The sequence below is a fragment of the Gracilinanus agilis genome, chromosome 6, assembly GCF_016433145.1.
Source record: "Gracilinanus agilis isolate LMUSP501 chromosome 6, AgileGrace, whole genome shotgun sequence".
Taxonomy (NCBI): Eukaryota; Metazoa; Chordata; class Mammalia; order Didelphimorphia; family Didelphidae; genus Gracilinanus; species Gracilinanus agilis.
The window spans coordinates 229,005,547-229,016,941 of NC_058135.1; the positions used below are offsets into that span (position 1 = coordinate 229,005,547).

The window sequence follows — 11,395 nt, forward strand, 5'->3', positions numbered from 1 at the left end:
GTTGGGAAGATATTTTCTCAGATATGTCCCTACAGAGACTGAGTCTGTCAATCGTTAAATAGTGAGTTAGCCCATAATGAATCTGTGGGGAAGATCTTTAGGGAAATCATAAGCCAAGTTATCACAGAATCCTGACCCATTTTGGTGCAAGAATTCTTCCTCAATACCTCTAGGAAGTGGTTCAACCACCACAATTTCAGCTGTCACCTCTAGCAGAAATCATCAAAATGTTTATCTTTACATGTAGCATGATGTTGAGAAAGTGAGCTAGCCCTGGATTCAGGAGACTTGTGTTCAAATTCTGCCTCAAACCCTTACTGGTTGTATTATCATGGACATAAATAATGTCTTAGAGTCCACTTCCTCATGTTTAAAGTAAAGGGTTGCTGTGGAGAAAGTACTTTCCAAACCTTGAAATGCTATATTAAGGTAAGTTATCGCTATCATCATTACCTTCATCTTCCTGTATCATAAGCTCTAAGTTCACATTGTCAACTACTTTATAGGCATATCCCTTCAACATCTCATTGATATCTCAAGTTGACCTGGGTTCTTCAAGCTTATCTTCCCCCACAGAATCATCTTTGATTCCCAACTTTGATATCTCTACTGTATAAAATAATCAGGCTAAGGGGAAGGACCTGGGTTCAACACTGGCTTCAGATCCTTCCTAGCTGTATGACCCTGGGAAAGTCACTTAATCCCCAAATGCCTAGCCCATACCACTCTTTTATCTTAAAACTGATACTAAGACATAAGTGGAAGGTTTAAAAAAATAATCAGGCTACAGACTCTTGATTATCGTGGTCTCTTCTTTTATCTTCATTCCTAACATCCAGTTGAATCACCAAAGAACTTATTCATTCTTATCTTGAAACATCTCTTGAATTAACTTCTGCATCTTCCTTCACACTATCACAACTTTCATCCAGGATCTTGTTATCTCACACTTGACCTACTACAACAATTAATCGATAGCTTCTTAATTCACCTCTCTGTCTCTAGTTTCTGTCTTCCAATCCATCCTATGGTCAGTCACAGGTTTATGATTTCTAAATCAACTCCTTCCTCAGTCACTCAACTGCAGTCATTTGTCATCAATGACATTCCTCTATCTGTGTGGCAGCCTCTGATTATTTTGGGGTAAATGGAAAAACTTCTCTCTTCCATTTGAGGGAATTAGCCATAGATAAAGAAGCCTTAGGCACCTCCAGGGCCTGTATACACATTTCTTGCTTGGGAAACCCTTAGGAGGAGATTGACTTCTATTTGACACTGGGGTTATATCACCTGATTTCATATATCCACACAGCTATAGACATGTCTCCTAACTGCTCAGAGTCACCCATGTCTGCTTTTTGCCCCTAAACATGTTATATCATCAGACCCACTCCTAGAGGGTTACCTTCTACTGTGATCACATTTTCTCCTTCTTTATCCATTTGTTTGTTTGTTTGTTTGTTTGCTTGCTTGCTTATTCATTTAATTAATTCCCTACCTGAAAATTTTATTTAATTAATTAATTTAGAGTATTTTTCCATGGTTACATGATTCATGTTATGATCATACTTTCAAGTATGGCCCTATGTTGAAGGACCAATTCTTATGTCCTAACTCAGGTATAGCAGATACAGTTAGTCAAAGACCTTGCTTCAACCAGCTCTTGGGCTCTCCCCATTTGCCTTAGTTGGGGGCCTCAAGTCATATCAGTCCAAAGAACAATTGTGAGAAAAGAGCTGCTTCCTCTCCTCCTACTCTTCTACTTCTTGATCATTTGCCCCATCTAGACCAGAAATTCCTGCTTTCATGCCCAGTTGGTGGCATTTTCTGAGGATTTAGTGGGAAATCCTTGCATGTGAGGCTCTTGTCTACCCAGACAAACTCAGTGATTGTGGAGGCACCACAATTGAAACCATGACCATGATGACTTGGTCCTGCAGACCAGGTAACGTTGGCTTCTACTTATTCCTAATTGTCTCTGGCTGATGCTTCCTGGCTTCCTTATTGTTCCTTAACATGATCCCACACCTGAAGCCACCCTTTCCTCCTTTTTACCAGTTACAAGAACCAAGAGTCTTGATAAGAGATCTTTTAAATCTTCATTCAATTCTTTCCTAAATATCTTCATCAATACTGCCTCCTCTCAAAACAGTATTGCTTAGGTAGAAATATATTATTAAATATTAAATATATTATTGTTGGGGCACCTGGGTCACTCAGTGGGTTGAGAGCCAGGCCCAGAGATAGGAAGTCCTGAGTTTAAATCTGACTGCAGGCACTTCCTAGCCATATGACCCTGGATAAGTCACTTAACCCCCATTGGCTAACCCTTCTGCCTTGGAACCAATGCATAATATTGATTATAAGACAGAAGGTAAGGTTTTTTAAAGGAACATATGATTATAACTGCCAAAATACAAAGATATAGGCAAGTAACAATTGATGACCCCATTAAAATTTTAACATTATGGCCTATACATTGGGTTTTCAACAAGGGGGGGGCCGAATATTTCTAAGAACTCACATGGAAAAATACCCTCATTTCTCAATACCAGACTGTCCTCTTAAATCAGGGAAATTCCTCAGTTGTGTATAGTTAGAGATTTTGTACTTTGAACTACATCCCCTAGAAGTCTCTTCGTGGTCGCCAAATGTAGATTTCAAAATTAATATCCAATATCTCCAAGTTTAATATTTATAAAGTTTATATATAATATTTATAAAGTTTATTATTAAAACTAGAGGGAGCTCACCTAAGCTACTCACATGGAAAAAAAGAGAGGAGGGAGGAGAAAACCGAAACTATATACAGACAACATAATGATGCATATTCACAAAAGAGAAAGGAATTGTGGGAAATGTAGTCCTGGGGTACAACATTCTAACTACCCAGTTGATAATGGCATCTTAAAAGCCTCCTGTCCCCATGCCTACTCTTCCACTATGGTCCAGGTCAGGATCATAAATGCTCATTGGAATTTGGCTTTGAATTTTAGTGGTTTTGATGCCCCACAAAAAGGAGTAGCTATACAATATCTGGCTCAGGGCTGCAGGCCAGGGCTGGGGCTGGGGAGGGTATGTGGGTGAGTATAGTGGCTGTAGTGACACAAACATACCAACATTTGTACAACTCTCCCTAGTCAATAATTCCTTCTAGAACATTTAAGCAATTCCCCAAAACTGTAAACAATCAATGCCAGGTCTTCCAGTGATGAAGGAGGAATGGGATCTATGGTATTCTCAAACCACCCCTTAAAGTTGATGGGACACTTAGGTATCAGACTTATAGCCCAGGCTATCTTAGATAAACCTAATCATCATAGACTCAGCTAATTCCAGAAAACTCACCTCCCCTTTTTGAATGAGAAAGGGATCACAGAGTAACCACAACTTTCAAGAAAGCCAGAAAAGGGAAAAACAACACAGTGTATCTCCAGTGTCTTAGTTCAGCTTTTATCTAGTCAGGCTTATTTAATTTTAGGCCCTGGATCAAAGGACAATTTGGTCCTATCTTTTGCTCAACTCACAGGTTTCAACTTTCCTGCTTAACGCTTTAAAGGAACCAAAGTTTAGGGACAACATAGAAGTGATACTCTAAAGAGGCAGACCTTTGTGCCCTCCAAATCCCTTCCCACTCTTCAATTCTATAAGTGAGGAGATAGCAATGGACAGTGATGACCCAAGTGGATAATGACTAGGGCAGACTGGGGGACAGGACAGAATAGATATTTAAGAGGTGTGGGCAATAATCAGGGTGGGCACTGACTGCAGCAAATACTAATTTACTGACCTAATAACTTTTTATGTGGGGAAACAGATCCATCTAAACCAATTAGTTGGCCCCATGATTGATCTCTCTGTCTGTCTCTGTCTCTCTGTTTCAAGCTCTCTGTCTCTCTCTCTTTTTCTCTCACAAATGTCTTTTCCACGGTCATGCCATGCCTGTTCATGGCATCAGGGAACTTTCTCCTAAAAGGAATCACTCACATGACAATCTCTTTCCTTGTTGTCTCCAGGGAAAGGTATTCCACCCAGCTTTTCTTGTCATCATACCCCTTGGATTCATCCACAATCTTCTGAAACATTGTTCTTTTTCTTAGGGCATAAGGAAGGAAGGAATCAGACATAATATGGCAAGGGACCAAGGACTCCCCATGGATAGGCTACAGGACATCCTCCTACTTGCCCCAAATCACACTTTATTCCATCTTTATGAAGACTCAAAACAGCAATATCATAATCAGTCAGCAATGCTTCACGGATTTTCTTGGGAAATTATTCCACCCCAAGTCCACACCATTCTACTCCCTCTTCCTACTTTGGCCCACACCCAGCCTTAAAGCTCTAGCCCCTGGTATGGGAGGCTGCAATTTCATATCTTCCTCCTCTGGTATCATCCCCCTCCTTGGAACCTCCCCCTGCCAATCCCTTTATACAGAGCTGGGGTCTAGCTATTCTTATGGGGGCAAGGAAGGAGCCTGTCCTGTTGTCCAGGGGCCCGTGCTCTAGATGCTCAGGACACTGTGGCTTGGCCATACTTGAAGTAGAGGGCCAAATCCGTGGCAATAATGGCGATGTCCATCAGATGGATCACATGTTCATGTTGTCGACGATTCAGGTTCTGATAAATATTCAGGCTCTGAAGCAAAGATGCCACATTGGAAGATCAAATAAATATATATATATATACACACACACAAGTAAAATAAATCATATATATATGTACAATGGTTGAGAACATAGTTCATGGGGAGAAGACCATAGACAGAAAAATCTAGTCTGGAAGCCAGTAGATGGTGCTACCCCAGTGCAGAAAACAGTTTGATTCTGGGCTCTAAGAAGCTGACGATGTATCTTCCCAATTTAGGAAACGGTTTGATCAAAGAAACAGTGAACAAAAAAAATTGGTTTAATAAAATTCCCCTTGCCATTTGAACTCAATGAAAAGTTCTCAAAATTATTTAAATAGAAGCATCGAGAAACAACCCCCTCCCCTTGAGATCACCCCATCCAGGCTTCCAGCCGAGATAGGATTCTTTTCTTCTGCCTCCCTAGCTCAGGACCAATCAGAGGCTTTTTATGAATTCAATATAGGTGAATTTTTAAAAATGAACTTAATTAACTTAATTGCCTTCTCTTGTGGCTTTTCTTTAATAAAAATGATTTCTTCTTCTTCTATTTTATTACATTTTTAAGCCCTGGGAACCACTTTTTCTTTGTATTTCTTTAATGCCAAAGCCCACAACTAGGATCCCTCTGCCCCCCAAAACTTCATTTTCTTGTTTATTGCTCTAAGGCTATTATATATGTGTATGTATGTAGGGCTGTGTGTGTGTGTGTGTGTGTGTGTGTGTGTGTGTGTGTGTGTGTGTGTTCTGGAGTGGCGGTGGGTTATGGTTAGAAATGATGGGGTAGGATAGGGAAGTTCTCTGGATCAGGAGCATGTGGGGGGAACATTAAGGATTGTGAGGTTGTTTCTTCCAGGTTTTAAGTCGTTATGAAGGGCTGAAGTTTTGAAGTGGTTGCCCCCCAAACAACTACAGCTACCAGCCCAACCCCTCCTTAGCACCAGCTACGGAAAACCCCAAACTTGCCACTGATGGGGCATTACTACAGACCTCTTCTGCAAGCAAGAACTTCCCAAACTCCAGATGGTGTCTCTCTAGAATTGATGAGCCATGAAGCTTTGCTAATGGATTCTGGGATCTGTTCATACAGGTTTGCATTAAAAAAAAATTAAAATGATAATTAGCACAGTGGACAATAGCCTTAGGAAGAAGAAGAATCTGAAGTACTGTCTGATCAGTGATGATGCCCTATTTCCCCCTTTTCTAGGAGTCCCATCTATAGATTCAGAGAGGTCATCTCCCTTCTGCTCATGCTTCATATTCTCCTCCTATGGGAGGAAATCTGGGGCCAACCTCACTGTCCTTTGGGGCCCAGAGTAAAGGAATCTGCAGGAGTTTCCCACTCCTACCTGATTAAATCCTTCTTATTATGTTCACATTTAATCTTCCCCACACCTTGGGTGCCAATGATCTTGATCCAGCTAAACACTCCTCCCTCATTTCTCTAATTTTCAGAATCTCAGAATAAGACTAGGGTGTGAGGAAGGGAATTCTCTACAAGATTGACATAAACAGCAAAATTCTCCTAAAACCCACTTTCATCTACAAGATCGTGCAACTCTGAAGGAACAGAGTTGTTGCACATGGTGATTCTACCCTTACTTTGGTCAATAGTGATGTCTTTTGTTGTGCTAATAACATATTAAATTTTATTTTTTCAATTAACCAAAATCTATGTTCTCTCCCTCCTGCCCCCTAATAGTGATATATTGAAATAGAGATTCATCCCACTCTTCCATTCCATCCCTAGACTCTGACAGAATAAGGAAAACACCTACTTCATCTGGTAGAGGTTGTTGGTTCCCCTGTGATCAATGTCATGGCACAGGCCAGCTGTCACCATAGCAAAAGCTTCCAGATCTGTGTAGTAGCTCTTCAATTTGCCTGTCTGCAAAGAAGGGGAGACCTGCCATTTGGCCCCTCTGCAGTTCTTAACACTATCTCTCTGTTTTTTGTATGCCATTACACTACTCTCAGCCTTCCAGCTTCCCTCTTCCTCTCTGACCTCTCCTCAGTTTCTTTTGCTGGTTTATCATCTATTTAACATCCTTCCCCCTAACATTAGGTATTCCCCAAAGCTGTGATCTGGGTTCTTTTCTTGTCTTTCTCTATACTTTCTCTCATGGTGACTTCATCTTTCTCTCATGGGTTCAACCATCATCTCTATGGAAATGACTCATAGATCTATATATTCATACCCAATCTCTCTACTGAATTCCAGCTTGGAATTACAAACTGGCTCAGCACATTTCCCTCCCAGTAAGGTCTTTTAAAGTCATTTCTAGGTTTCTTGTGAATTTTTGGCTTTTTGGTCTCTGTCATTTTCTTCTGCTCAGCTGATATCTTTTATGAGGTCATGAAGTTCTTCCCAAAGCAGGGTATTTATTATACGACAAAAAAAAACCTCCCTGGTCCTTTCCTCCCTGGAATGTTAACTTGTTAACTGTGTTTGTGTCCTGCACCCTCAGCTTCAACCCTCCCTAGAGATGTCTTCTAGTTAGGGTCAACCCATCACTTCCTAAGTTGGTCACAATCCACATTTGGACAGCTCCAATTGTTAGGAAGTTTTTCCTTGGAACCAAAGGAACAAATCTGCCTCTCTGTCCCTTCCACCCAATACTTATGGTTCTCCCCTCTTGGAATCCAGCACAACAAGCCAAATCCCTCTTTTGCATGATAGCTTTTAAACTGCTTGAAGATGACCATCGTGTCCTCCTAGGTTTGTTCTTCTTCATGCTAAATATCCACAGCTCCTTCATCAAATTCGAATGGTATGTTGTATAATTCCTTTAGCTTATCCTTCTCTGGAAGTGCTCCAGACAATAACTCTTTCCTAAAATGTGACACCCCTTTGTGAACACCATATTCTAACCACATGATTAGAGGAAGGTAGAAGATAGTGAGACTATCACCCTCTACATGCCCCTCTACAATACCATGTTTTGGATACTATGCATATCTCAGTGTAGACAAAGATTGAATTGGCCTTTTGGGCTGCCATGCAACTTCTATTGGTGTCTCATACTGAGCTTCTGGTCCACTAAAAACATCAGATCTTTTCCAAATTTACATCCAGTTCCATTTACTCTATATTTTGTATTTATGTGGAGTTGATTTATTTCTAACCTGAAAAAAGCTTTTCATTTTATCTTTGTTAAATTATAAAAACAATTTTTTAAACCTTACTTTCTGTCTTAGTAACAATTCTAAGATAGAAGGGTCAGGGCTAGGCAAATGGGGTTAAGTGGCTTGCCCAGGGCACCAGCTAGGAAGGACCTGAGGCCAGATTTGAGCCCAGGTCCTCCCAACTCCAGGTCTGACACTACCCACTGTGCCACCTAGCTGTCTCTCATTTTTACAAAATTTAATCCATTGTTTTGTCTCCCTAAGATATTTTGTGACTTCAAGTTGTTCACCTCCATCTTTACTGAAGCTAAATTATTTCAAAGCTTCAATGGATTGCTGTAATTCTGAACATCAAAGTATGTTTGATGTTAGTAGAGTGCCCTTTCCTTCATTCCTCTCTCAACCTTGTTGTTGGCTCTTGGATTTTCAAACTATGGTTTCTGGTTCTGGAACTTCCCTCAATACTTGAGGCCTCCTCAGCTGAGAACATCTATCCATCCCTATGGCTTTCTCAGCCTGGAAAATCCCTCTACAAAGTCCACTTCCTTGTTCTAATGAATTCCTCCTGGCTTCTGTTTCGTGGAGGGTCTCAGGCTAGCCTTCATTCCATTCCCCTCTCAGCCTAGTTCCTGGCTTACAGACTTCAAAATCATGCCCCCTGTGCTGGGTACCTTCTATCCTGCCCTCTCCCACACTTACCTTTCAGTTTCCTTTTAAGTATTGTCTTCTTTCATTAGAATATAATTTCCCTGAGTGCAAAGACTGTATTTCCTTTACTTATCTTTGATTTAAGTGTTTTCTTCCTCACTTCTTCCTTCCCTTCCCTCCTTCCTTCTTTCCCTCCTTCCTTCCTTCCTCCCTCCCTCCTTTTCTCCCTCCCTCTATTCCTTCCTTCCTTCCTTCCTTCCTTCCTTCCTTCCTTCCTTCCTTCCTTCCTTCCTTCTAAATTCTAAGTATAAATTCCAAGACAGAAGAGTGGCAAGGGCTAGGCAATCAGGGTTAAATAACTTGCCCAGGGTCTTACTGCTAGGGAGTATCTGAGACCATATTTGAACCCAGATCCTCCTGACTCTAAGCATGTCTCTATCCTTTGTGTTACCTAGATGCCCCCCTCCCATTTTTGTCGAAAAAGTTAAAATGATAGTCACCAAAGATCAAGGACCCCAAATCACTCGTTTCTCCATTGGCCTCATGCTTCCTAGCAGTGTTCTACATGGAAAGTAAGACCCTATAATAGCCTTTTCTGGGAGATAGAGTTGTGCAGTAGGCTGAACATTGGTTTGGACAGAGGACCTGGTTCTTTTTTTTTGTTGTATGTTGATCTTGGGCAAGTCACTTAACATCTCTAAGTCTCAGCTTTGTCATCTGTAAAATGAAAGAACAGGACTAGTTAGCCTTTAAGATGCAAATCTAAGTCTATGATCCTATAATTTCTTCTAGTAGTGAAAAGAAAACTGAACTGCGTAGGTAGAGTCCAGTATGAGCTGAGACCCAAGTACTTGCCTCAGCTCTGTCACTAATTCATTGCATTTCCTTGAGCAAATGATTTTACCCCTCTCTCTCTCTCTGAGCTTTTTCCTTTGTAAACTAGGTCCCTGATATGAGTAAGAACATAATAGATATATAAGCACTTTAGTCTTTTCTTTTGAACACATCACACAAAACCCCAACATACTTGAAACTGAACCTTGGGAGATATATTATCCCCCAATAATCATAGCCTGGCCACTGTTTTAATCATAGGCCCTCTGAAAACCCCCAGGTTCATGGTGTGCTTTCTGTTAGCATCTACTAAAAAACTATAGTTCATGAGCCCCCACTTATTTTCCTTTTAACAGAACAACCAGAGGACATTTACTTAAAATAAATAACCAAGCTAATATAACCCAAAAGGAAAATGATAAATGTTGGAGGGGATGTGGGAAAACTGGGACATTAATACACTGTTGGTGGAACTGTGAACTGATAAAACCTTTCTTGAGAGCAATGTGGAACCAAGCTCAAAGGGCCATAAAACTATGCATACCCTTTGACCCAGCAATACCACTTTTTTTTTTTTTATCCTGGGACTCCATTCTTGGAGCATAGGGCCACAACCAGTAGGCAATGGGTCACACAGTCGCTCAGGGTCACCCACCTGGGTAGTGTCTGAGGCTGGGTTTGAACCTAGGACCTTTTGTCTCTAGGCCTGGCTCTCAATCCACTGAGCTAGCCCAGCTGCCCCTACTTTAGGTTGCAGTTTCTTTAACAGATGTAGCAATACCACTACTGAGTCTGTATCCCAAAGAGATCAGAGATAAGGGGAAAAGACCTACTTGCACAAAAATATTTTTAACAGCTTTTTTTTTATAGTGGCAAAGAACTGGAAACTGAATGGAGCAGAGACATTAACTGGGGAATGGCTGAAAAAGTTTTGGTATACGTTATAATGGGATATTATTGTGTCATAAGTAAGGAGGAACAGGATGAGTTCAGAAAAACCTGGAAAGACTTATATGAACTAATGCAAAGTGAAGTGAGCAGAACAAAGAGAATAGTGTATAAAGTATCAAAAATATCATTTGCTGATTAACTGTGAAGGACTAAACTATTATCGGCAAAACAAGGGCTCAAGATAATGAACTCATGATAAAAAATTCTATCTATAGCCAAAGAAGCAACTGTTGGAGTCTGATTGCAGATCAAATCTTTCATTTTATTTCTTTCATGAGTTTTTTTATTATGTATATGATATGTGTCTTCTTTCACAGCATGAGGAATATGGAAAAATGTATTGCATGAAAGCACTGGTATAACCTATAATAGACTATTTACCTCCTCAAGGATAGAGGGAGGGAGAGAAAGAATCTGAATTGCAGAATGTCAAAAAAACAATTTTAAAAAATTGTTTCTATATGTAATTGGAAAAAAAGATAAAAGAAAAATGCATTGGAAAAAAATGAAATAAATAACCCAGGGTTAAATTAAAGTAAGAAAATTCCCAGCCCCCATTTCCCAAATGACTAACTCCTCCCTCTACCATTTTTTTCTTTAGGGGAGGACTGGTCTCCCCCTGCTGCCTCTGTATCACAGCAGGAGCAATAGACAAGTCACTCATGGCAGGGGGTTAGGTTAGTGGGTTAGATTAGTAGCTGCAGCAGCAGAAGCAACATTGTGCTCCCTGGCTCTCTGGATTACCCACTCAAGGCTTTTCATATATGTAGCGAGAGAGGGACTCAAGGCAGTTAATTTATGAAGACTTCTAGAGCTTGGGCTCTGGTCTACTCGGTCTAGGTTCATTTCTCTTAATTTTTGGTTGGATAAGGGAAAGAACGCCCTTCCCCACTGGCCTCCTCCACTGCCCCGGCACCTCTATGGGGCTCTGCTCTGGCCACCCACCTCTGCCACTCAGGTTCAGTTTGTATCTCTCCACACAGCATTGAAGGACCTCCTACATGTCACTACAGGTGAGGAGTTTATCCCGTTTTCCATCAGAATCAACTTTCTTGCCTCTAACCCCCATAGACTGTCATTGCTGATGTGTGTGTGTGTGTGTGTGTGTGTGTGTGTGTGTGTGTGTGTGTGTGTGTGTGTGTGTGTGTGAATATGTTTTGGGGGTGGATGGAAAAGGAGAGCATGGGGAGAGAGGAGGAGGAAAATAG

General features: G+C 40.9%; 1 protein-coding gene across 1 annotated transcript in view; it reads right to left on the bottom strand.

The window, feature by feature from the left end:
• Window positions 1–11,395, bottom strand: part of PDE6B (phosphodiesterase 6B) — an 87,820-nt gene that overhangs the window by 17,820 nt on the left and 58,605 nt on the right. Inside the window, exons 5-8 of the mRNA XM_044681800.1 lie at window positions 6,407–6,516; window positions 5,619–5,706; window positions 4,539–4,639; window positions 3,988–4,095 (exon numbers count right to left, since the gene is read on the bottom strand). Coding sequence (XP_044537735.1) covers window positions 3,988–4,095; window positions 4,539–4,639; window positions 5,619–5,706; window positions 6,407–6,516 — 407 coding nt within the window. The remainder of the gene's footprint in view (window positions 1–3,987; window positions 4,096–4,538; window positions 4,640–5,618; window positions 5,707–6,406; window positions 6,517–11,395) is intronic.